The 24,212-nt window shown below is 25.8% G+C and overlaps 3 protein-coding genes across 7 annotated transcripts; 2 read left to right on the top strand and 1 right to left on the bottom strand.

The window, feature by feature from the left end:
- Window positions 1-464: 464 nt before the first annotated feature.
- On the bottom strand, window positions 465-8,446 carry LOC136091569 (proline-, glutamic acid- and leucine-rich protein 1-like). 5 transcript variants are annotated; one of them, XM_065819255.1, is made up of 5 exons: window positions 6,488-8,446; window positions 6,119-6,412; window positions 5,009-6,036; window positions 1,009-4,932; window positions 465-936 (listed from the first exon to the last, which is right to left on the bottom strand). In XM_065819255.1, exons 1-3 carry the CDS (start codon window positions 6,615-6,617, stop codon window positions 5,996-5,998), a joined length of 465 nt encoding a protein of 154 aa, XP_065675327.1. In that variant the 5' UTR covers window positions 6,618-8,446; the 3' UTR covers window positions 465-936; window positions 1,009-4,932; window positions 5,009-5,995. The 5 variants fall into 5 exon arrangements, with proteins under 5 accessions (XP_065675327.1, XP_065675328.1, XP_065675329.1 ...); XM_065819256.1 differs by having other exon boundaries at window positions 5,009-6,253; window positions 6,329-6,412; window positions 6,488-8,424; XM_065819257.1 differs by lacking the exons at window positions 6,119-6,412; window positions 6,488-8,446 and having other exon boundaries at window positions 5,009-5,807.
- A 7,330-nt stretch (window positions 8,447-15,776) lies between these two features.
- Window positions 15,777-16,250, top strand: LOC136091811 (deoxyuridine 5'-triphosphate nucleotidohydrolase-like). Its single transcript, XM_065819523.1, has one exon. The coding sequence runs from the start codon at window positions 15,777-15,779 to the stop codon at window positions 16,248-16,250; it is 474 nt and encodes a 157-aa protein (XP_065675595.1).
- Window positions 16,251-21,978: 5,728 nt separating this feature from the next.
- Window positions 21,979-23,211, top strand: LOC136091810 (ATP-dependent DNA helicase PIF1-like). The gene has a single exon (XM_065819522.1). The coding sequence runs from the start codon at window positions 21,979-21,981 to the stop codon at window positions 23,209-23,211; it is 1,233 nt and encodes a 410-aa protein (XP_065675594.1).
- The last annotated feature ends 1,001 nt before the right edge of the window (window positions 23,212-24,212 follow it).

Here is a 24,212-nt window from a genome sequence, read left to right as displayed (position 1 = left end):
GAAATAAACCGAATGAAAGTGATGAAAATTTCCCGGTCTCAAAAAAAAAAAAAGGTGGCGCATGCGCGCAAAAAAAAGATCAGGTGTCAAAAAAATTTTTTATTTTATAAAAACTGTTACAGTTAAAAAATGTTACAATATTGATTTATTTTTTTCTCTGAAAATAGGATATTTTTCTTTGACAAAGTTTTCAAATGTCATGTTTGGATAATATTGTTTTCCGATGGTGACATAATGATTATAAATGTCGAGTTCTTCAAAAAATGATTTTTGATATTTTTCTGCAGACATCAAGACAAATATCAGTTCTTCACCAGTTAATTGGATTGTGTTTTTGACAGTACAATTGCGATTTCCACACATTGTATTAGTTAGCTAAAAAAAAATTTTTATTTATAAAAATAGTTGTACAAAAAAAAATGTTAATAAAAAAAGTACAATAAAAAATTTCAATTAAAAAAAGTTCGCTTTTATATATTCGTTTATAGAAGTTTTTTTCTTATTAATGTTTATTTTTTCTAGCTCGTCTTCCAAGCATTTCTCGAAGGCTAATCCTTTTAATTTCGCATTCATTTTTTTAAATTTTATATTTGGTGGTGGTAGCTCGAATGTGGAATCAGTGAGATCATCTTCCCAGTTTTCATTTGAATTCATTTTTTTTATTTATATCTAAAGAAAAAGAATGTTAGAAAAAAATAGAAATTGTTATAAAAAAGTAAAAAAATAAAGAATAAAAAAAAGACATTAATATACAATAAAAAAAAAAGACACAAATATGCAATAAAATATATATTTCTGTATAAAAAAGTTAATCATTTTTTTTCAAGTAGCACGCTTGACATACGCCACATTGTTTAATACAAAAGTATCTTCGGTTAATTGTATCTGAGTGGTTTAACGAATGTTTATTTATTGTAAAATAGTAGGCATACATGGCTGTAAAAAAACAAAAAAATAGAATTAATAAAAAATTTTAATGATAAAAATAAATACAGAAAAAAAATATACCTTTCATTTGTTTTTTCACTTTTTTGTTTGGCTTTCTTTTGCTGTAACCGTATTTCATTTTTTTTATTAGTTTGTCTATAAATATAAAATGATATCATTATAATGTACAAAATTATTTTCACGAATATAATAATATTGATCTATTGCCCATTGAATGTATTTTCTAATACAATTATAAAAAAAATCAAGTTGTTCATTTTTAATATAACGATTATTATAGTGCGATCTAAACATTTCGTATAAAGGATATATAATTTTTCTTTGTACCCAATAAAATGAATTATGATTTAATAAACAACTAATGTCGTAATCATAAGAAAAGTCACAAATATAAAAAGATTTGTTTTCATCATCATAAATATATAAATTTCCAAGCTGTTCTTTTAATAATTCAAATTCGATTTTAATTCTTCTATATGCCAATTTTCTTTTACACAAATCTTTTAACGTTTTCAAGTCTACATCCATGTTATTTTTTGTTTCGGATGTAAACCAATTCACAATGTGGATAATGTCGTATTCATAAAAGTGCTTACTTCTTTGCATTTTTTTTATTAGTTAACTAAAAAAAAAATTAAAAAAAATTAAAAATAGTGTTTTACAATTTGAAAATGAATAAAACAAGGTTCAATAGTATAAAAATATTGTTGTTGTGACCAATTTATATATTCCATGATTAAACGATATAATTTTCGTATTAAATGTATTTCCAGTTGTTTATTTGGATCAGCAAAATAAGATATTTCTGTGAAAAGTATATGAAATAATTTGTAAAGATATTCTCTTTGAAGATTAAAAAATAATAAACGATTATTAAAAATATTAAAATAGGAATCAAATTCAAAATCAACAATGGAATGAAAGCTGTAAAATAACAAACGAATATTATCTTTATCTTTCCATTTGCTATGTGGTAGTTTGGTTTTATCAAATAAAGAAATAATTTTCTTTTGCAACTCTTGAAATTCTAAATAAATTCGTCGATAAGCCAAAGTTCTTTTGCACAAATCTTTCAAGCTAAGTTGTGATTGAATTTCACGGGTAAATCTGTTAAAGTGATTCAAACTAAAACTGTCGAAAATAAATTGATAATAAGAAAAATGACGTTCTTCTGGACTAAACCAGATGACTGTTTGTTTTTCAAAGTTTTTAATATAAGAAAGAATGTTGAATTCTAAATAATGACTAGCTTTTCTTGTTTCTTTGTCTATTTCTATAAACTTTTTTTCTCGTGCCATTTGTTGATGAAGTCTTTGTAAAAAGTGACGAAGTGTAATTTCTTCTTTATCAAGTATTCTTCTAATATTTCCCCAGTTGCTTCCCATTATTTTTAATTAGTTGTCTAAAAAAAAAAAAAAAGTTTACAAATGGAGTTAATACAAGTAAAAAAAGTTATACAAGTAAAAAAAGTTAATACAAGTAAAAAAAGTTATACAAGTAAAAAATTTTTTTTCCTAAAAAAAAAAGAGTTAAATGAATTCTTGTGCACATTCAGGTGCTTTAGCTGGTTTTGGATTATATAAATGAAATAGTTCTTGTTGTTTTGCTTCTACAACTGCACTTGGATATGCATATACAGGTGGATTATTAACAACGCATTCTTCGTAACTAGGAAGACGTGGTATTTTATTTTTGTATTTGTTGAAAATATCATTTCGATGAATTGTTTTACATAATACAAGTAGATATTCCAATTTACTTTCTAATGATTCGTAAAGATGACCATGTTCACTTTGAATAGTATGATCTTTAAAGTATTCTATCATATCCAAACCATTTTTTAAAGTTTGTTTGATTCCTAATGGTATTCTGAGTAAGAATTTGATAGATTGCACGTTGTTGGTTGTTAGTTCCAAACTAATTTCTCTGAATATATCAATGGTATTCATTTTTTTTTATTAGTTAATCTAAAAAAAAATAAGGGTTAATAATGTTAGATAAAGTACAAAAAAAAACATTTTAAAAAATAGGATAAATACATTTTTTTACATAAAATATGTTATTGTATACTAATCGTAATAAATAAATTATTGTTAATAATAAATGGTTTTAGTTCTTCGTGTGAAATAAAATTCTTATAACCAACAGCCACATTATATTCAGTGGTAGGTTTATCAAATGAACTGTCGTCTAAAAGTTGAAGATAATTATTGTTGGTAGTAGTACGAGTAAAAAATTGTTCTTTATTTCTCAAGGTGATATTAACATTTTTGGTAAAAGGCCATTGTAAACCATCGTCCAAGTCACCTCTTAACAATTGAAAGTAAATGGCTAGATTGTTGATGACGGTACTTCGTGTATACACTTTTATTCGATAACGGTATCCTTCTGATGTGTAAATGGGTTCTGAATAAAATGTTTCATCTGATAACAGTCTGAGATTCATTTGATCGAGTTTGATCAATTGCGTGTCTTTAAAAACGTGTTGAATTACCTTGACTTCTTTAGGTTGTTGAATGGAATTTTTTAAAGCTAAGAATTCTGTGCTATTTTCTTCTGCAATATGATAAAGTTTTGTTATTTCTTGTTTGAGATGTTCTGTATCTTGTTGATTTGCTAAAACCAACATGTTGTCATAACAGAGACTTTTTAATTCTGCCATTTCTTGGTTCGTTTTTGCTAGAGTTTGTTGAAGTTTGTCGTTTTCTTCTTTTAGATTTTTAATTTCTTTTTCTTGAAGACTCTTCATTTTAATCATGATTTGATTCATAGAAAGATTCAAATAATTTAAATTTTTCTTTTCGTCTTGAACGACTTGGTTCAAATAACGATTTTGTTGCTCTTTATAATATTGAAAGCAGATGACAGAGTGCTCATAATAATCTTGATCATCGATTTTGGTATTACAAAAAAAACATATTTTTTGTATATCTAGAAATTCGTAATCACATTCGTGGTTTAACAAATCTTGTACCTTTTTTTTACAGGTGAAACATTCGTGGGAGTATTGTTCTGTAGAACAATCTGCTTGATGCTGTAAAAGTTCTTTTGCACTAAATTCTTTGTCGCAAAAACAGCAAGGATATATGTTGGCTGACATTTTTTTTATTAGTTGCTGAAAAAAAAACATTTATTTATATAAAAAAATATAAAAAAATATACATGTCTTTTTTAACATAAAAGAATTAATAAATAAACAAAATTGCTCAATAAAACATATAAAAGAATAAAAATATAAATAAGGTTCTTTTCAATAAATTCTTCTTCTTCTTCAAATATATTGTTAAAAGTTATATTTTCTATTTCTTTTTCTTCTTCGTTTAAATAATCACCAAACCCAGGAAACATATCTTCATAATCATCATTATTATTCATTTTTTTAGTTGTCTAAAAAAAAAGAAAAAAAATTACAAAATAAAGTGATCTCATTTTATTACAACAGTTCGTCTTATGATGCAATACGATGAAAAAAAATTACAAAATAAAGTGATCTCATTTTATTACAACAGTTCGTCTTATGCTGCAATACGATAAAAAGTTTATGATAAAAAGCAATTTCAAACCATGGTGTTCTTGTTGTCGAGTTTATTATTTAAAAAGTGATGCTTGTTATTTTATTTGACTAAAAAAAAGATATATTTATAAATAAAAAATTATAAATAAAGCTCTGGTAAGTTGTCCATTTTATTCATAACGTCTATAACGTATTGTTCCCAATCCATTTCATCTAAGATTTCATGCATTTCTTTTTCTATTTCTTCCACTTCTTTTTCCATTTCTTCTTCCAACATTTGTAATTTAAGTTCTTCAATATCATCTGATTCTTCTTCTTCCATTTCTTGTACTAATTGAACTAAATATTTTTCATAATCTTCCTCTGTTAATTCTTCCATTTCCATAAGTTCTTCCAAATCTTGTTCTTCTTCTTTTGTCAATAACAACTCGTGATAGCAAAGACTCTCTTTGTTAATATAATCTACATAACTAAAAAGAAAAAAAAGAAAAAAATATAAAAAAATTATAAAAAAAAAACAAAGAAAAAACAAATGACAAAACTTACCATCCACATTTTTTGACGTATTGTTTCATTTTTTTTAAATATATTAGTTTGCTAAAAAAAATAAAAAAATTACAAAAAAATTATAAAAAAATTATTGTAATATATAGTTTTCAATTATTTTCATAGTTTCTTCTATATTTTTTAATAGTTCTAAATTATTTTGTTTTGTTGTCATGTCAACTGACCATGTCCATAACGCATCATATAAAGCACGAGCTGCTTCGAATTCGGTTCCTTTTCTTTGATAAATTAAATTTAAAAGTCTCATCATTCTTTCGTTAGTATCACGATAATCAGTTTGTATGCATACGATATCACGGTTTTTGTAGTCCAGATATTCGGCTAACGTTTGCCAATGTGTTTGTAAATGTTGTGCTATTTTTAGTTTTAATCGTGTAAAATTCATTATTTTATGCTAAAAAATATAAAAACATTAAATATTAAATAAAACTAATTTACATTGTAATAAATTAAATAAAAGTTCTTGCTTGTCGGTTTCAATTTCCCATCTTGTTATTACATAATATAAATGATTTAAAGCTCTTTTTTTATCTTTGTGTTGCGTTAAATAAAGAATTAAAATTTTTTTAATTTTGTCAAAGTTTTTTATATAATTCACGTCAATTTTTTTAATAATGTGTCTTTTAAAGTGTAGATCAATCGCTAATTGTTTCCAATGGTGATTTAATTGTTTTGAAATTGTATTTATTATTTGTTTGTACATTTTTTTTCTATTGTATTAAAAAATGATGTAAAATTCTATTGTATTAAAAAATATTGTAATAAAAAATGTAAAAATTCAAATAAGCAAAAAAAATATAAAGAAAAAATTAATACTTTTTTAATTTTAAATTTAACAAAAACGACAAATATTAAAATAGTAATAACAAAAAAAATAGTAATGTATATATATATATAATAGTAATAACAAAATAGTAATAACAACTAAAAAAAAATTTTTTTCTATAAAAAAATATATACAAAAGCTCATAAAATTTCGCTTTCTGTATTTTCAGGATCTGGACTCTCTAAAAAAAAACAGACAAAGGGGATATTAAAAAATATTTATACTTTTTAATAAAATAAAAAAAAGGTTCAAGTTTAACTTACGAGGAGAGTAGTCCCAGTGAGAAGGACCTACTTCCCTATTGGGTTCTGGTGGTGTTTGTGGTGGCGAACGTGGTGATAGTGGTGATAGTGGCGATAGTAGTGATGGTGATGGTGGTGAACGTGGATAGGGATTATCTAAAAAAAGAAAATATTTTTTTAAAAAATGAATTTTTTTAATAAGAAAAAATAGTAAAGTTAAAAAAAACTTACGACGAGTGCGAGAAAATCTTGTTTCATCTACAAAATTTTGTCTGACAAAGTTTTTAAAGTCTCTAAGTTTTTGCATTTCTTTTTCTAGAAAAAAAATAGTATTTTAAAAAATAATAATTTTTCTTATAAAAATGAAAAAAAACCATAAAAAACAATTACCTCTTTTTGCGTCGTATGGAAATACTAGACTGATGGGTTTTTTTTTTTCATTTTGAATAATGAAAAATTGATCGTTGATAGTATCGCTAAACACTTCATATTTTATATTGTTTATTGTTATATATCTCATTATTAAAACTAAAAAAAATAGGTTTATTTAGAAATAAATACTCTTTATTTTATTGTAATAATTATAAATAGTTATAAATATCATTTTTTTTATAAAATGCCTAAAATAAGGTATACTCCTAGATCATTAAACACTGTCAATATGGCACGTACAAAAACAACAGTTCCTAGAACAAAAAAAGCAGTTCAAACACAAACAAGTAGAAAACAAAGTTCAACATCGACACAGACTGAAAATCAGTATTTACCGAGCAATTGTAAAAGAATATTATCGTGTTTACGAAGAACAAATAACAGATATAAAGATAATAAAACAAATCGTAAACTTGGAAGAGTTGGCAAAAGAATAAAACGTTGGGTTCATACTGCTGAATCCTATGTCGATATTAAACATCAATTAAAAGAAGCAAATATACGACGAAAAAATAGACAAAAATAATATATTTACAAATTGTAAACATTTCTTTTTATTAAATAATTTAGTTTTCTTATAGCATTGCGTCGTTTATATGACTTGCTTTTTTTCTAAAAAAATATATAAAAAAATCTTATGTGTAAAGAAAAGAAATAATGAAAAAGTGTAAAAAATATTAAAAAACAAACTTTTATTTTGTTGACCGGTGCTTCTGCAAATTCTAATGGAGCTTCGTCTATTTCTTTTTCAGAGGAGGTTTCTTTTTCTTTTGGAGGTTCAACAGTTTGATTTTTTACGACAAAGTCTATTTTGTCTGGGTCGTTTATAAAAATATTAAAATCCAATATTGCGTCTTCATCTTCTATTATTATAACCGAATCGTCATCGCTTATGATTTCTGGTTCTTCTTCTAAAGATAGTTCGTTTTCTTTAAAATTTATTTCTTTTCCGACGACTTCATCGTTAAAAAAATATTTTGTTTTTTTAATCGAACGTTTTGTTAATGTTTTTGTCATTTTTGATTTTGTTAACAAAAAAAACACGCTTTTTATGTATAAAATTTAATCTCTACAGATTAACGCGAAATAAAAGCTAAAGTGATGCAACTTTATTCAATGAAAAGAAAATGCTGTGTCATGTTAGTTAAATTTAGAAAGTTATAATAACGCTTTTATGAACAAGATTAAAAAGATTAAAATACGGAGTAAACAACTTTTTAAAAACACTGCGAAGAAAAAAACTCTGTGATAAGTGTTAAAACAACATGTTAAATAAATTCAAAACTTTATGAACCAATACGTCGACGTAGCATAGTGCATTCGCTCGCCGCACTATGTTTCAAACGCCATGCCATTAGACCGTCGTGGGTTCGATTCTCGTTGAGGGTAGTAGAAAGTATAGAAAGTTTAATGTAAAAACACTAACTCGAAAGAATTAGTGAGTGCGTCTAGAAAGTATAGAAAGTTCAATGTGAAAACACTAACTCGAAAGAATTAGTGAGTGCGTCTAGAAAGTATAGAAAGTTCAATGTGAAAACACTAACTCGAAAGAATTAGTGAGTGCGTCTAGAAAGTATAGAAAGTTCAATGTGAAAACACTAACTCGAAAGAATTAGTGAGTGCGTCTAGAAAGTATAGAAAGTTCAATGTGAAAACACTAACTCGAAAGAATTAGTGAGTGTGTCGAGTGAAAACACTAACTCGAAAGAATTAGTGATGTGAGAACGAGTGTGTGAGTAAGCAGGCTAAGGACTAAGTCAGGACTAAGTAAGTTAAGTAAGGACTAAGTAAGGTTAAGTAAGTAAGTAAGAAAAAATACGGCCGTATAAAAAAAAAATAAAGACTGTAAGAAAAAAACACAAGTAAGTAGGCCTACTAAGATAAAGTAAAGACAGAATAAGTAAGGTTGTGTCAGGGTGACACTATGTTTTTTATATTGTAAAAAAAAAAAAAAGATATAAAAAAATACAAGTCGAAAAAAAGTTAAAGTCAAAAAAAAGTTAAAGTCAAAAAAGTTAAAGTTAAAAAAAAAGACAAAAATGGCTGCAGATGATATTGATTTTTCCCGTATGATTGTAAGACGGAATTTATTTTCAACACCTTCTTATAAAAGCAATTTGAGACCTAAATATACATCTAAATTACCCAAATATACAGTAGATGGAAAATGGCCTTTTCATAGGGATGCTTTTTTTGAATTTTTTGATAGGACCTCTTTTGATGAAAACGAGTTAACTGATCCCAATAATACAGAACTAAGAACTCTAAGACGTAGAAGAGTTAAGAAAAATTTAAAAAAAATAAAGCGTCAATATTGTAGAAAAGCACTGATGTGTTATCGAAAAACAAAAAGCAAGTATATAAATAATAAACAAAATCGCGAAATGAATCGAGTAGGAAAACCGATATATCGTTTTGTTTTAACAAAAGTAGATCGCGATAAACACAGAAATATTTATTAAAAAATGAGACATAGAAGACATAGAGGGCATAGAAATGCTAAAAGATATATTTTTGTTCATCGAAAATCGAAACCTAATCCTAGACCTTATCATTCTTTAATTGGTAAAGGACGAAAACGTAGTTATAGAAAGCGTGGTAAAGGTTTTCTTGGCAACCTATTAGGAGGTATTCCTTTAATTGGTGATTTGTTTAAAACTATAGTTTAATCGGATTAAAAAACATGTATAAAATAGCTCAATTCTGTAAAAACGTTCATTTACAAAAGAAAATGAATTCAATAGTGTGTAAACACGCCAAAAGAAAAAGTCACATTAAAAAATATTGTGACAAATGTTTTGTGCAAAAATTTCGAGATTATGTTGAAGAAAATATTAAAGAGTGTCTTTGGTTATTGAAAGATAATGAAAAACAGAGTCAAAAGCTCAAAAATTTACGTACAGACACAAGTGCTTATGGCGATTATATTCTTACGTACGAATATGAAAACGGTGTTGTTGAAATTATCAGCGGAGATAAAGAAAATGGACACACAAAAACATCTACTTTTTTTGGTGGATTTATATTAGATTTTGATATTATAAATAAAATATATAGCATATCACATGTATATGACGGTGTTTTTTATATTGGTAATAAAATACCAAAAATATATTGATAAAAAAAATATTTGATAGTGTATTTTCTGTTTTTTTTTAAAAAAAGTACTATAAATTTGTTTGTTTTGAAATAAAAAAAATTCATTTGAAGAAAAAATATTCATTTGAAAATAAACAAAAAAAAAAAATGGAGTTTAAAACTTGTTTAAACGAATTTTATAACACAGTTATGAATGTAGAAGCTTCCAAGTTTGAAGCTAGCGATATTTTAAAACATGTTAAAGGCGATTTTAAATTAGTATTTCGTTTGGATGCAAGTAAACAAATCAAAGTAACTCGTGATAATAATAAAGCCCATATTGAATTTTTTTATGGTGAAATCAACCACATTTGTTCCACATTTGAAATGAATTATGAAGACTTTGTTGATGTTATTAAAGAGACATTTAATGTTTGGCAACTCGAAGAAGCAGACATAAAAGAATGAATGATTATTTAGAGAGCTTTGCAAAATTAACTCGAAGAAGCAGACATAAAAAAATGAATGATTATTTAGAGAGGTTTGCAAAATTAACGTTTGCAAAATTACAAGATTTTTATATTTCACTGTTTAAAACAAATAGTAAAGCAAAGGGTGATTTTTCATTGACGCATCATTACCAACGGGGAATAATTATTAAAGTAACACGTTTCAACGATGAATTTATTATTGAGTTTATATATGAAGAAGTTCCTTTTGAAACTTTTAAACTTCCTTTGAAACATTTTTTAGTTTATGTTGAGCATTGTCAACAAAAATGGCTTTTAAGCGAAAAAGATATTTGAGATCAAAAAGACGTAAAAGTCATAGAAAGAGAATACGCAGAAGAGGAAGAGGATTAGCCGATTTTATCACGCCTAAAAATGTAACTAACGCATTGCAAGTGGGTTCGCTGTTATACAGTATAAAAAAAGCGTGGAAAGGCAAAAAAACAAAAACGCCTCCTGTTCCTGTTGTTACAAAACCTGCCAACCCTTATATGCCTCCGGATAAAGTGTTTGAAGTATATTAAAAAAAAAGTTGTAAAATATTATATTAATTCATTAAATGAATAAATATGTACATATAACAAATTGTTTCTTTTTTCTTGTTCTCGTTTCTTTTTATATCGTTTTATTAGAATAGTTTTTTTTCCTTTGCAAGTTAAACAATTTATTTTATAAAGATGTATTTTTGCAGATCTTTTGGTAACAGTATTAAAAATCCATACTTCTTGATTTACAACGTGGATAGTGCAGTTTTTTAACAAATGTTGATTTTTTTTTTCTTTTAAAACAACGAAAAACAGTTCACCATATCCGTTGCACGTGGTGCATTTTTCTTCTACGATTTCTTCTAATAGCGTGTGTGCTGTTCTCTTCATTCTGTTTATATTAAATTCAGAGCAATCTGCCTTTTTATTTCTTTTTTAGTCATGACATCATCAATAGGTACATCTAAAAATTGATTGGCAGTCTTTAATCGCGTATAATTGTTTGCGTAAATTCTATCCATTTCATTTTGCATCATGTAATAAATGTTTTCCTCGTTCATCACAGCTGGAATGGCTTGAATATCCAATAGGGATAACTTACCCCACGTACCTTCATAATTTGTTCTTAAGAATCCTGCATCTTTTAAAAATCTTTTAGCAGCATTTTGAGCTAATAATTGTTTTTCGTAAATATCATAATGTAAAGGAATTTGTTTTGTTTTCATAGACAAAAGATCACGTTCCAGATTTTCCTGTTTTTTCATATAAAAATGCAACTGCATGTCTTTTTCAAACAGTTGTTTAGCAGTGTTATCAAGGTGTGGAAAGAGTTCGTGTTTAATAAACTGAAAAAATGAATAAAGATTTATTTGAACTAGTGAAGAGGCATGAAGCGTTGTTACTTCAAAAAAATAATGGTTTAACAGTCTGCACAACGAAGGTAAATATATTTGATCTGTATATAATACATTTTCGCTGCGAAAGACTAGAGCTACAAAATAAGCGGCAAATGCACCACATAAACTACTATCATTCCATTGAAAAGGAAATTTATTGTATGAAAAAAATACATTTTGATTACCAGTAATTTCGCTATATTTTAAAATAAATTTGGTAAACCAATAAAATTCACGATTTTCTGCTGTCCATTCTGTAGGAAAATGATTGGATTGTCGTATATAAGAATTAATTTCAATTTCGTTGTAGTTAATGTTAATCGTGTTGATTTGTATATTGCTATTCACTTCTTCTACTGCTTCAAACAAATATTTATTAAATCTTAAATGAATTGGAATTTGTTGCAATACACTTTCTTCACCTAAACTATCAAAACAAAAAAAATGACCCTTGTCTATTTTCATCAACACTCTCCAATGTTGACCTGCGTCTTTTGTAGTTTCATTGTTGTAAATGATAAAGGAACCATTTTTTTTCATTTGTTGAATAATATGAATGTGTGTTTTTGTTTGACTTAGTTCGTCAAAAGCATATATTCCTATAAAATAATTTTTAAATTCTGAATTTTTAAAAAAACGAGACAAAGAATCATCAGTAGCCATTTTTTTTTTATTCTTCTTTTTCTAAATTAAAAAAACTCGCAATAAATAGTGTTACAACAGCGTGTAATATATTAACAAATAAAGTTTTTTTATCGGCGGTTCCTTCCTTTATAATTCCTTCAATGTTTCTTTTAACAGACTTCTTTTTTAAAGCATCATCTAGTTTTTTTATCAAAGAAGTAATGGTAGGTATTAGTTTTGAAGTAAACGTATCCACAAAACCGTCAGTTTGATCGCCTTCTGTTAGAATCATAGGTGGTTTGATTTTTCTTTCTAGCAGCAAAAGAGTAAGCTTGGTTTTATAGAGTTCTATTACATAAGGTTCGCCATAGGTTTCTTTCAAATCATCAAAGTAGTTGAGATGAACAGAACAAAGTTGAGGATTTTCGAGTAAATTATTAAATTCGCTGTTTTTAAAACATTTTTCAATACTGTAAGAATTTAATGTTATCCTTTTAGATTTGAGTACATTTTGTAAAAATTCAAACGAATTTTTATCTGTAAAATGTTCTTCTTCTACGTAATCCGAAGAAGGTGAAGAATTTCCAGACTTGTGTTCGTAATATTTATATCTTTTAGATACTTCATCGAGCGCGCACACTGCGCAATTGTTGTGAATTTTTTTAATGATGCTATCAACGCGATTCATTTTTTTTAATTAAAAATGTAAAAAAAAAATATTTTTAAAAAAATTTGTTTTTTTATACTTTTTTATTCGTTTTATTAAAAGAATACGCTTCTTTTTTTAATAAAAAAGCATTTTTTTTCTAGTTGTGGTTGTTAGATTTGGAATTTATAACCAACACTGAACGACATCAGTGGGGAAAAAATTGTGTTAGAGAATTGTGTTTACGATCCATCGGTGATAAAACATATTTTCACACGCAAGTCATTCCGTGTGTTAATTATCACAAATTAGATGAAAAATATAAAAAAGTATTTTTTTACTGTCAAAACAACATACATGGGTTAGAGTACTATCCTAGTTTTAAATACACAAGTGAAATCATATTTTGCGCATCTGTGATCGATTATTTAAAAGAAAAATTTTCAAAATATGAACGAAACTTTGTATTTTATAAAGGTGGTTGCATGGAAAAAGATGTGTTAAATGCGATAAATGAGCTTAAAATACTCTCGTTTGATTTAAATCAGTGGTTCTTTCCAAAAATCTCTCTTTTGCCTATGTATGTCAATAACGAAGATAAATGCTTGGAACATTTTTCAAATGTCAAAGATAAAACAAATGCTTGTCATCACTGCCCTCGATATGAAACATTGATGTTTTCATTGTATTTGGAAGATTATGTAAACGGATTTACAATAAATGGCAACGTTTATGACGATGAATATTTTAATTTTATTAAATTTATAAAAGACAACATTCAATGTATTTACATATTAAAAAAAGACACTTGTGAATGTTTTGAAAATATATTTAAAATAAATAATCTTGTATATCAACTTTTTGATATGGAAAAAAATAAAAAATAAAAAAAAATTGTCTTGTTTATAATCCTTCTTCCGCAGTCACATAATATTTGGTGTAATGATTGTTTGTGTGAATAGGTTGTTTCGATACTATTTTGTCGTTTTCATAATTATAAACTTCGTCCTCTTTTCTGTATAAAATCTTTGAAATGTTAAAGTTTCTCTTAAAGAAAAAAAACCATTGAGCTGTGGGAAACATTTCTATTAAACTTTTTTCGTGAAAATTGCAACGTTCAAAGGCTTTGTAAATGTACACTTTATCTCCTTCTTGATGTACTTTTTTTTGTATAAAATATTCATAAATAGGAACGGGTGTGTATAAGGTATAATAACCATTATGAAAAACTTTATCGTCAAACGAAAAACAAGGGAGTGGGTCCATGCAAGCTGGAACAACATAATTTAACAGTTTACAATTTTTCTTCAACTGATCATATTCCCATTTGTTAGATAGATAAGGAAACAAAAAATAATACTTTAAAGTGGGTTTAAGTTTGCTTTTCCACGAAGTTTGTTTTTCCATGTTTTTTGATTTGTAATAAAGTTTATATACTTTAAGAAAGTCTTCTAGTTGTTTTTTTAATTCTTCGTGTTGTTTTTCTACACTTGTTTTGATAACATTTAAAAAATCATCGTTTATCAGACGACATACTTCGAGCATGTTTGTTCTCCATGATGGTGCTTGTTCTACAAAATTCATATAACGTCGTGATGGTTTTTCAAACAAATCAAGTCTATTTTCATAGTCTTTAGCTATAAAAATATAATATAAATCCTTAAATTTTTCTTCTTCCAAGTTTAATTCCAAGTTAAAATTTTTTAAATACTTAAAGATAATGTCTTGCCATTCTTCATACGTGTTATTTAAATGGTGAAATTCAAACAACATAGGATGTAATTCATTATCTGGATAAAAAAGTTGAACAGCTTTGATAAGACTTTCGTCGAGTTGTTTGCTAGTCATTTTCTCTTTCACAAATGAACTAGTGTTTTGTTTTTTTCACCCTTTATATAGGAAAAGAGAGAGATTAAAAAAACAAGTTTTTTGATATTAAACAGGTTTTTTAATTCAAAAAAATTACAAAAATTTTTATTTTAAAAAAAAATTATTCTTCTTCTTCTGGTACTTCTGGTACTTCTGGTACTTCTGGTTCGACTTTGGTTTTTTTTGTTTCAATTTCAGCAAGCTCGAGAGAAGCTCTTTTTAAATTTTGATTTAAATTTCGTGAAACGCCATTTTTAATTAACGAATTATGAAAAGAGGGTTCTATAGCCAACTGTCTTGCATATTCTGTAGTATAAATTTCGTCTTCTTCTTTGGCTAATCGTATACTAAAATTGCTAAAATCGATCGTTTTTAATATGCGAGTTTTAGGGTAAGCTACTTGCCTATAGGCTTTGTTTTGAGCTTCTTCCATAGCCATCATCAAACTTTCCAATACTTTTTTGGTCATTTTGTTATGATTGAATTTAAACACCGCATTATAAGTGAGTTCGCCTTTGTTCATTTTAAATGTGTTGTCGTCTTTAGTCAATTTCAATTCGCATCTCAACAAATAATTTGTTTTGTTGAGTTCGCACATTTCTCTATATCGCCATGGTAACAAGATTTCACAACCCTCATTTTTTTGTTTGTAAATCAATTCTTTTTTATTAAAGTTAAATTGGGCCAACGGTTTAAGAGGAACAGTAGAATATTGTTTTTCTTTCACATTTTTTTCTTCTTTAAATTCAATGAGCCACAAAGTTGCAGCTGCTAGATCTGCAAATTTAACATAGTTGTTATCATTGCAGTAAACAATTTCAAACTCTGTCATTTTTTGATGTTTGTTGTGTTGTGAATGAACTTTGAAATGGAAATGAACTCTTTTTATACTATTTCAGTTGAAAAGAGAGATTAAAAAAAAACAAGTACTAAACAAGTTTTTTAGAAAAATGTTAATCCCTTAATCAAGAGTCTAAAGTTCAATGTGTGGTACGATGAACTTTAAACTTTGTACTTTACACTTTTAATTCTGTTTTTAATGATAGAGATAATGTTGTTATGACTACTATTTTATATAAAAAGAGTGGAAAAACAACTTGAGGTTATCATCTTTTTGGACAAGACAGCGAGATAGATAAAATGGAAAATAAAGAGTTTAAATCACTTGAAATTACAGATATTCATGAATGGTCTTTTTATGAAACAAAAGAAAGTGCTTGTTTTGATTTGAGAAGCTCAAAGGATGTTATACTTCAACCCCATCAACGTGTTTTAGTAAATACTGGAGTGTATATAGATAAAATGGATTCAAATTTAGTAGGACAAATATATTCAAAATCAGGTATTGCTTTTAAACATGGTGTGGTAGTGTTCAATGCTCCAGGCATAATAGATGCCGATTATAAAGACGAAATTAAAGTCTTATTGATGAATCATTCTGAAGAAAATGTTGTGTTTAAACGTGGAGATGCCATCGCTCAAATGGGATTTGTAAAAATGTTTAAAGCTGAAAAAAATGTAATAGAATTTGATGGGTGTTTTTGTGGACAAGTAAAAATGTCAATGATTAAAGATGTAGAAAGAAAGGGTGGTTTTGGTTCCACTGGAAAATAATTTTTTTTTGTAAAATATTTTTTTGTAAAATTTTTTTATTTTTTAGATTAGTAAAAATTATGTCATTTCTTCTTTTTTTATTTTTTTATTTTTTTAGAAAAACTAATAAAAAATGGATTGTTGGCCTACACGCTTTACTTGGGATAGTATTTTTCAACATGATGAAAAACAATATGGGCGTTTATCAAGAATATTCGCTTATGTTAACATGTATCAAACAGACTCATTTAGTAATGTGCTCAAAGATGTTAATGATATGAAGAGTTTTTTTATGCAAGCAATTCAAGTTATGAGTTTAAATAAACTAGATTGTTATTTGGATATTTTTTCTAAAATTAAGCTTGATTGTGGTAGTAGAGAAAAATTATTTATGGATTCTATAAAAATGGAAAAGAATAGTAGTGTTTATAATTATATATTGAGTTTACAAACTATTGCAAAAATTTTTTCAGAATTGTTAACTTTTAGTTATAAACATATTGAATGTAATAACGATTTAAATTATGAATTTAAACATTTATCTGTATAATTTTTTTTATTTTTTTTAGATTTAGATTAATTAAAAAATGAATAATGAAAAATGGTCTGAAGATCGCATCAAATGGATTACCAAATGTTACAAACTACATCATTCTGAACGGAAATTGTGGGAGTTTTTGGAAGAATTATCACCTGTTTTTTATTTTCATTTTGTTATTGTTAAAGAATTTTTAACTAATGACGAACATCAAGATGGTATAGTGGGACAACTTGATAAAATAACAGAAATTATAGATAAAAATAACGAGCTCATCAAAAAATATCTCAATATACGTCAATTTTTAATAGAGATGTTCAATTTCATGATTGTCACTTGCAATGCTGCAATTGAAGAAGACGAATTTATTGTAAAAAAAGAAAAGGAAGAATTTGCAAGAAGAGATGAAGCCTTGTTCTCTTATATGAAAGTAAACGTGGACATGAAAAATTTTCATTACATTTCAAAGCACGAAGAAAGATTAATATTAAAAAAAACAATTAAAAATTGTTTTACGCTTCTTCTTATAAATATTTATATCGAGTAACTTGATTTTTTTTTATACTTTTAATAACTTTTGTATTTTTTTAGGTAAACTAATAAAAAATATGGATTTCTTTCGAGATTATAAATGTGGAAAATACATCTCTCATAAATATAGAAAGTTGGATAAACGTAACGCAGATGTTGCTGCTGAATATAAAATAGTAAAATGTTTTGTTGAATATGGTGATGATTTTAAAAATTTTCACGACAACAATGAAGCAGTAGACGAATTGAACCGTTTAATACGAAAAGATGCTGAAAAAGATGGTTTTATAAACAGATTGAGAACTTTGCAACTGTATTATCAAGCCATGTACAAATTATTTACGACAAATCAAAAAGAGATTGAATGGCTTAAAATAGAGGTAGAAGAAGATAAAGAAAAACAAAAAGAAAGAGATTTGGCTATGTTTGAGTATATTGAAAAAAATGTCCCTGAATTTCGCAAAGAAATAATGAAACATTTTTCTTTTGTCAACAAGACTGAAAAAACAATACGTATTCGCGAAGAATTACAACTTTCTTTTTTAAAAACAATGGAATATTTGAGTACCTTTTTTGATTAAATTTTTTTTCTCTTTAGATTACATAATAAAAAAATGGTAAAAATAATAGTTCGACCAACAAACAGCATTATGGCAACAACACCAACAATTTGTCAATACATAGAATTGTGTCATCATAAAGAATGTCAAAAGACTAAACTTATTTATGCAATGAATGTGGAAAAAAAAATTGTCATCAATAATATCATTTTTAAATAAATTTTATTGTCATTTTTTTAATCATTTTATTGTATTTTTTTAGATTACATAATAAAAAAATGGTTGTGGTTTGTGAATTTGAAATTGTTAAAAATAAAGATGGAAGGTTTGCTGTTATTGATCGCGACAACAATGCTTTTCGTTACGGCAATCTTCTTCTAGAATGTATAAGACAAACTTATTTGAATTCTATAAATGGATGGCACTGTTTGGAAAATGGTTTGGAAGATTATCATCTTAAAGAATTGTTTCAAGAAGATAGTTTGGAAGATTATCATCTTAAAGAATTGTTTCAAGAAGAAATGACTCAAGAAGAATTTGTCAATTTTGTAAAAGAAGTGCGAAAATTAAAACCTGAAAAACTGAAAAAATATTCTGAAGAAAAAATTTTTAAAATTGAAAAAGAACTTTTATTAGAAAGTTTTGGACATTTGTTCTTTCAAGGTTGGTGGTTAAATGAAGAGACTTTTGAAAAGTGTAAAAAAGTCTCAAAAAAAATTGGGATTTCAACAACGTTACTTAAAGTGATTTGTAAAGAACGTAATTTTGTTTTTGATGCTTTATGTAAAATTGCTGATTGTGAATGTTCACCTCAATGTGTATTTTGTAATTTAAATGCTTGTCACATTTATGTCGAACTAAGAAATATTTTTGGTTATTATTATTTTGGTAAAATTTTTTAATTATGTATTTTTTTTTTAGATTACATAATAAAACATGGAAAAAAATATAAAGTTGGCTTGCAAAAAATTGGTATTGCCTGAAGTGTTGATGAAAAATAATTTTTGTTATTATAAAGAGGATATTAATAGTTTGGCTTCGTGTGCTTGTAAATCGCATAATATGTGTCGAAAAATGAAAAGATTGTGTTGGAAATATTAGAAAATAGTGATTGTGTGTTGAAATATGAACCACCTTTTTATATAGATAAATATGGATGGATATGGATGAATAATTAAATTTCGATATTAAATTTTTGTATATTAAATTTGAATTTTTTATATTAAATTTTTTTAGCATTACATAATAAAAATGGAAAAAAATATAAAAATAGCAAGTATAAAATTGGGATTCAGTGAAGCGATAACGAAAAAAAACTTTCGTTATTATAAAGAAGAAATTTATAAGCTAGCTTCGTGTGGTTGTGAAAGAGATTTGTGTAAGAATTGTCTAATGATGGCGAGACATATTATAATGGCAGAAAAAAGAGACTCTCTAAGAAGGAAACGAGACTATGAAGAAATAATTGAATAATGTCATTTTGTATATAGAATTTTATTTAAAAACTTTGTAATATTTAATGTTTTATTTAATAATTTTTTCATATTAAATTTTATAGTATTTTGTTTATAATTTTAACATGTTTATATTTTTTTTTGTTTTTTTATTTAAAAAAATTTTTTTATATTAAATTTTATAGCATTTTGTTTATATATTTTTTTTATTTAAAACTTTATATACATTTTTTTTGTATTTTTTAGTTTTTATAATAAAAAATGGAAAATTATACATTGAGCTTGTTGGAATTGTCAGAAAAACAAAAAAAAGTTTGAACTTTTTGGCTTTTTGTACTTGCGATATGAACAATAAAAAACAATATTGCGATATGATGTGTTATGATTGTAAAAAAATTGCTTTGGAATTGAGTGAAGAAAAAATAGACTATGAAACATTATATAAACATTTTTTAGATGTTATATTTAAATAATAAAAATTTTGTATATAGTTTTTATTTTCTTTGTATTTTGTCTAATAATTTTTTTGTATTTTGTTTAATAATAAAATTTTTGTATATAATTTTTATATTTTTTTTAGATTATTAAAAAAAATGGAAACTAACATAATGTTAAATGCAAAAAAAATGGGTTGTTCTGAAGAATTGATAGAATCAATTATTCAACATCGACGAGACCAAATTTCGAAATTAGTGAATTGTGAATGTAAAAGGTTATGTTCGAATTGTAAAACAATTAAAGATAAAATTACATTTACAGAACGTCATTTTTCTGATAGAAACAAACATTTTTTTATATTTTTGGACGATGACGAATTGTAAAACAATTAAAGATATAATTACATTTGTCGATATAATTATATTTATCTGATAGAAACAAACATTTTTTTATATTTTTGTAATTAATATATATATTTGTTTTTATATTTGTTTTTTATATAATCATTTTTTATATCAAATTTTGAATTCCATTTTTTATAATGAATTGTATACATTTTTTGTATTTTTTTTAGATTACATAATAAAAAATGGAACAAGAGGAGATATCGTGGTGTAACTATTCTATTATATTAAAAGCTTCAAAAAAAATGGATTTATCTAAAAAGTTAATCTTAAAAGATTATAAAAGAAAGAAATTTTTAACCGAATGTCAATGTGACGAATACAAACCATCATTTCTTTGTATGTATTGTTGTTCTTGTGTGGATATAGCTTCAAAAAAAATGGATTTAACTAAAGAACAACTCTTGGAAATTTATAGAAATAAAGAGAAAAAGATTAAATTTTTGGCTGAATGTCAATGTGGAGAATACGATCCTGTGTTTGATTATCGTTTTCTTTGTTTATGTTGTAGTTATTGTGAGGATTCAATAAAAGAATTTTACACTATGATAATAAAAGCTTCTAGTAAACTTGCTTTATCGTCTGATTTATTAAACAAAATTTTTGGTCTTATTAATCATGAAATACGTGATTTAGTTAAATGTAATTGTGTTTTTGAACATTTGTGTGACAATTGTGTTTTTGAACATTTGTGTGACAATTGTACTTTTAATAAAAATTTGGTATATCGATGGTTTCGTTAAAGTAACTATTTTTTTTATTAATGTATTTTTTTTTCTTTATTTTTTTTAGATTACATAATAAAAAATGCAACTAACAGAAAATGATTTGGATTTTTTGATGGAAAAAATATACCAATTCAATCGAGCTCACCCAGCTACATTGGAAGAAATTCGAATACATGCGTCTTAGTTCGGACAAATTTTATGTCGTCGATGTCAATGGTATGGTGAGTACAAGTGGGATGATTTTTTCATTCAAGAAATGAAACGAGTACCTCATATATTGATTTTGATGGTTTTTCAATATATTAAAAAACATTATCATATTTATTTGAATTTAAATTTTGAATGTTTTTATGATTTTTTTAAATTAAAATGTAAGAAAGTGTTTTAAACCATGTAAAAGAAAAATGTAAAGAAATTGAAAATTGTAAACATTATTTAAACGAATGTGAAGAGTGTGATGAGCATAGAGAATTTGATGGTGAAAGTTGTTCATTTATATATTGTGAAAAATGTTATAATTCTGTTTATTAATTGACAATTTTTTTTTAGATGAATAAAATAAATGAAAATAACAACTTGTTGGAATTATTAAACAAACATAATGAACAAATAAATGTATTGAACAAAGATGAAATGTCAGCTGTGAAATTTTTATTACTTGTTAATGGGAACAAAAACAATTTTTCAACTAAATTGGAAAAACTGATCAATAGAAACATTATATATATGATGTTTTTTATAAAATATGGTGTAATATTTTTATATTCGAAATAAATTTTTTTTTTTTAGATGAATAATATAAATGAAAATAAAAAAATGTTGGAAAAGATTGTAAATATGAATTCTTTGTTGAAAGAAATTCGCGAAACTTTAACTGACGAGGAGAAAGAAAATGGCAAAACTTTAACTGACGAGGAAATGGCATCTTTGAAATTTTTGTTAGACGAAAAAGCTTATAGTGACTTTTTATTTAAAATACGAACAAATTTAAATGTTAAACTAATTTTGTTATTCTTTTTTATCAAATATTCTTATATGTATTTTTTTCAGTAAATAAAAAAAAAATATTTTTTTTTCAGCAAAATAATAAAAAAAAATGTTATCTTTGCAACAACAAAAAGCACTTCAATGGCTTGATGAAGGAAAGAATTTCTTTATTACTGGTGGTGCTGGATGCGGTAAAAGTTATATTGTCAACCAAATAGCTCAAAGCGAACAAATTTATAAAACAATACATATTACAGCGAGTACAGGAAAAGCATCTTATTTAATCAATGGTGTCACCATACATGCTTTTGCTGGTATAGAAACTGGTGTTAAAAGTGTCGATTATTATAAACGACATATGCATCAAGACATTAAAAAAACATGGTTGGAAACTGATGTTTTAATGATTGATGAAATTTCAATGATTAGCGCTTCAACATTTGATTTATTACATTCGATAGCTTGTGAAATTAGACAATGTTACGATGAATTATTTGGTGGTATACAAGTGATTGCTTGTGGTGATTTTTTTCAGTTGCCACCTGTTTCAGGTCAATTTGTTTTTAAATCACAAATATGGCTACACTACATGACAGAAGTGTTGGTTTTAACTCAATGTTTTAGACAAAAAGACGACGAACAATTTTTTGGAGCTTTAAATGAACTACGTGTTGGTCAAGTTTCAGACAAAACTATTGATTATTTTATGACACGTTGTTTTGAAAAAGATGAAAATTTAAACTCTAAATATACAAGATTGTTTTTTAGAAACATCGAAGTGGATGTTTATAACAATCAAAAAATGGAAACTATCAAACAAGAAGGGTATTGGTTTTATGCTAAAGATGTTATTAAAAATCGAAATATTCCATGCTCGTTTCAAATTCCGGCAGCTGTTTATCTTAAAATAGGTGCTATTGTGATGCTTGTAAGAAATATTAATGTGGAAGAAGGTTTGTGTAATGGTACTATTGGTACTGTTATTTTAATAGAAAGTAATGCAGTTTGGGTGATGATGAATAAAAAAGAAGTCAAAATTGAATGTGTCAAAGAAGAAATTTTAGATTGCTCTCATGCTGTCGTGGGCTCAAGATTTGGTTTGCCTTTAAAATTAGCATTTTCTTTTACGGTTCATAAAGCACAAGGAAGTACCATGAATAAAGCCGTTGTTCAATTTAATTCAAAGGCTTTTATTAATAGTCTTTATTATGTTTCTTTATCACGAGTTTGCAATTTGAACGATATATTTATAATTATTAATAATAAATTTGATTTACGAACACTATTTAAAAGTATTACTGTTGATTCTGATGTTTTGGAATTTTATAAAAAATACATGTAAATTTTTTTTTTTTTTATATTATTAAAAAAAATGAAATTTGAATATCAAACTGAGGAAACTCGTTTTAGTAATAACAGTATATACACGGAACATTTTTTTTACATTAAAGATCGTTATAAAGATGAAGATATTGTAGAAGAATCACAACTTTATTCAGAAACTCAAAGTCCAGATGAAATTGTTCATCATGTTGAACAAAAAACAATGCAAGGTTTTGAAACACAAATGAAAAACAGTATTCTTTTTGCTGACTTGTTTCAAAATTTCTTATTAGGTTATAATATTGTTACTTTGTGTTGTAAGTCTATTGAAAATGGTTATTGTAAAATAATGAAACGTTGTTACAATTCACCTGTTTATTTTATTAAACCTTTAGAAGGACCGACAAATTTGCGTTTTATTCAAGATGCCAATGTACGAGCTGTTTTTAATGTTTTAGAAAACGACAGCGGATGGAAGATAATACGATTATGTAATATTAAAATTAAAACTTTATCCAATTTAACAGAAAGATCCATGATGAAATTACGAGATTTTGAATTGTCTGGTTTTAAAAGAAAAACGCTCATGACAGATGAAGAAATTGAAAAAAAAAAGAAAAAACTCAACAAAACTTATTATGAAAAAAAGAAAAGAAACACTAAAAAGTAACCAAAAGAAAAAACACATGACAAATGAAGAAATGGAAAAAAAGAAAAAAACTCAACAAAACTTATTATGAAAAAAAGAAAGAAACACTAAAACAACGAATAACAAATGAAGAAATGGAAAAAAAGAAAAAACTCAACAAAACTTATTATGAAAAAAAGAAAGAAACACTAAAACAACGAAGAAAAAGTAACCAAAAGAAACACAATAAAATATATTACGAAAAAAACAACAAAAGAAGATAGAAATAGACGAATGGTTTGGCGAATGGTATAGACCTCATTCTTTAACACAATGGGAAAAAACACTAAAAGTACTGTTTATACTATTCTGACTTATCAACAAAAAAAGAA

This window comes from Hydra vulgaris, chromosome 15 (assembly GCF_038396675.1).
Source record: "Hydra vulgaris chromosome 15, alternate assembly HydraT2T_AEP".
Lineage (NCBI taxonomy): Eukaryota > Metazoa > Cnidaria > Hydrozoa > Anthoathecata > Hydridae > Hydra > Hydra vulgaris.
Note: the sequence above shows the minus strand (reverse complement) of the source record. Positions and strands in the feature narration are given on the sequence as shown.

What these genes read in the sequence shown, in the direction of transcription:
- LOC136091810 (XM_065819522.1), top strand. Translation starts at nt 21,979, where the DNA reads ATGTTATCTTTGCAACAACAAAAAGCACTTCAATGGCTTGATGAAGGA.
- LOC136091811 (XM_065819523.1), top strand. Translation starts at nt 15,777, where the DNA reads ATGGAAAATAAAGAGTTTAAATCACTTGAAATTACAGATATTCATGAA.
- LOC136091569 (XM_065819252.1), bottom strand. Translation starts at nt 4,078, where the DNA reads ATGTTTTTTTTTCAGCAACTAATAAAAAAAATGTCAGCCAACATATAT.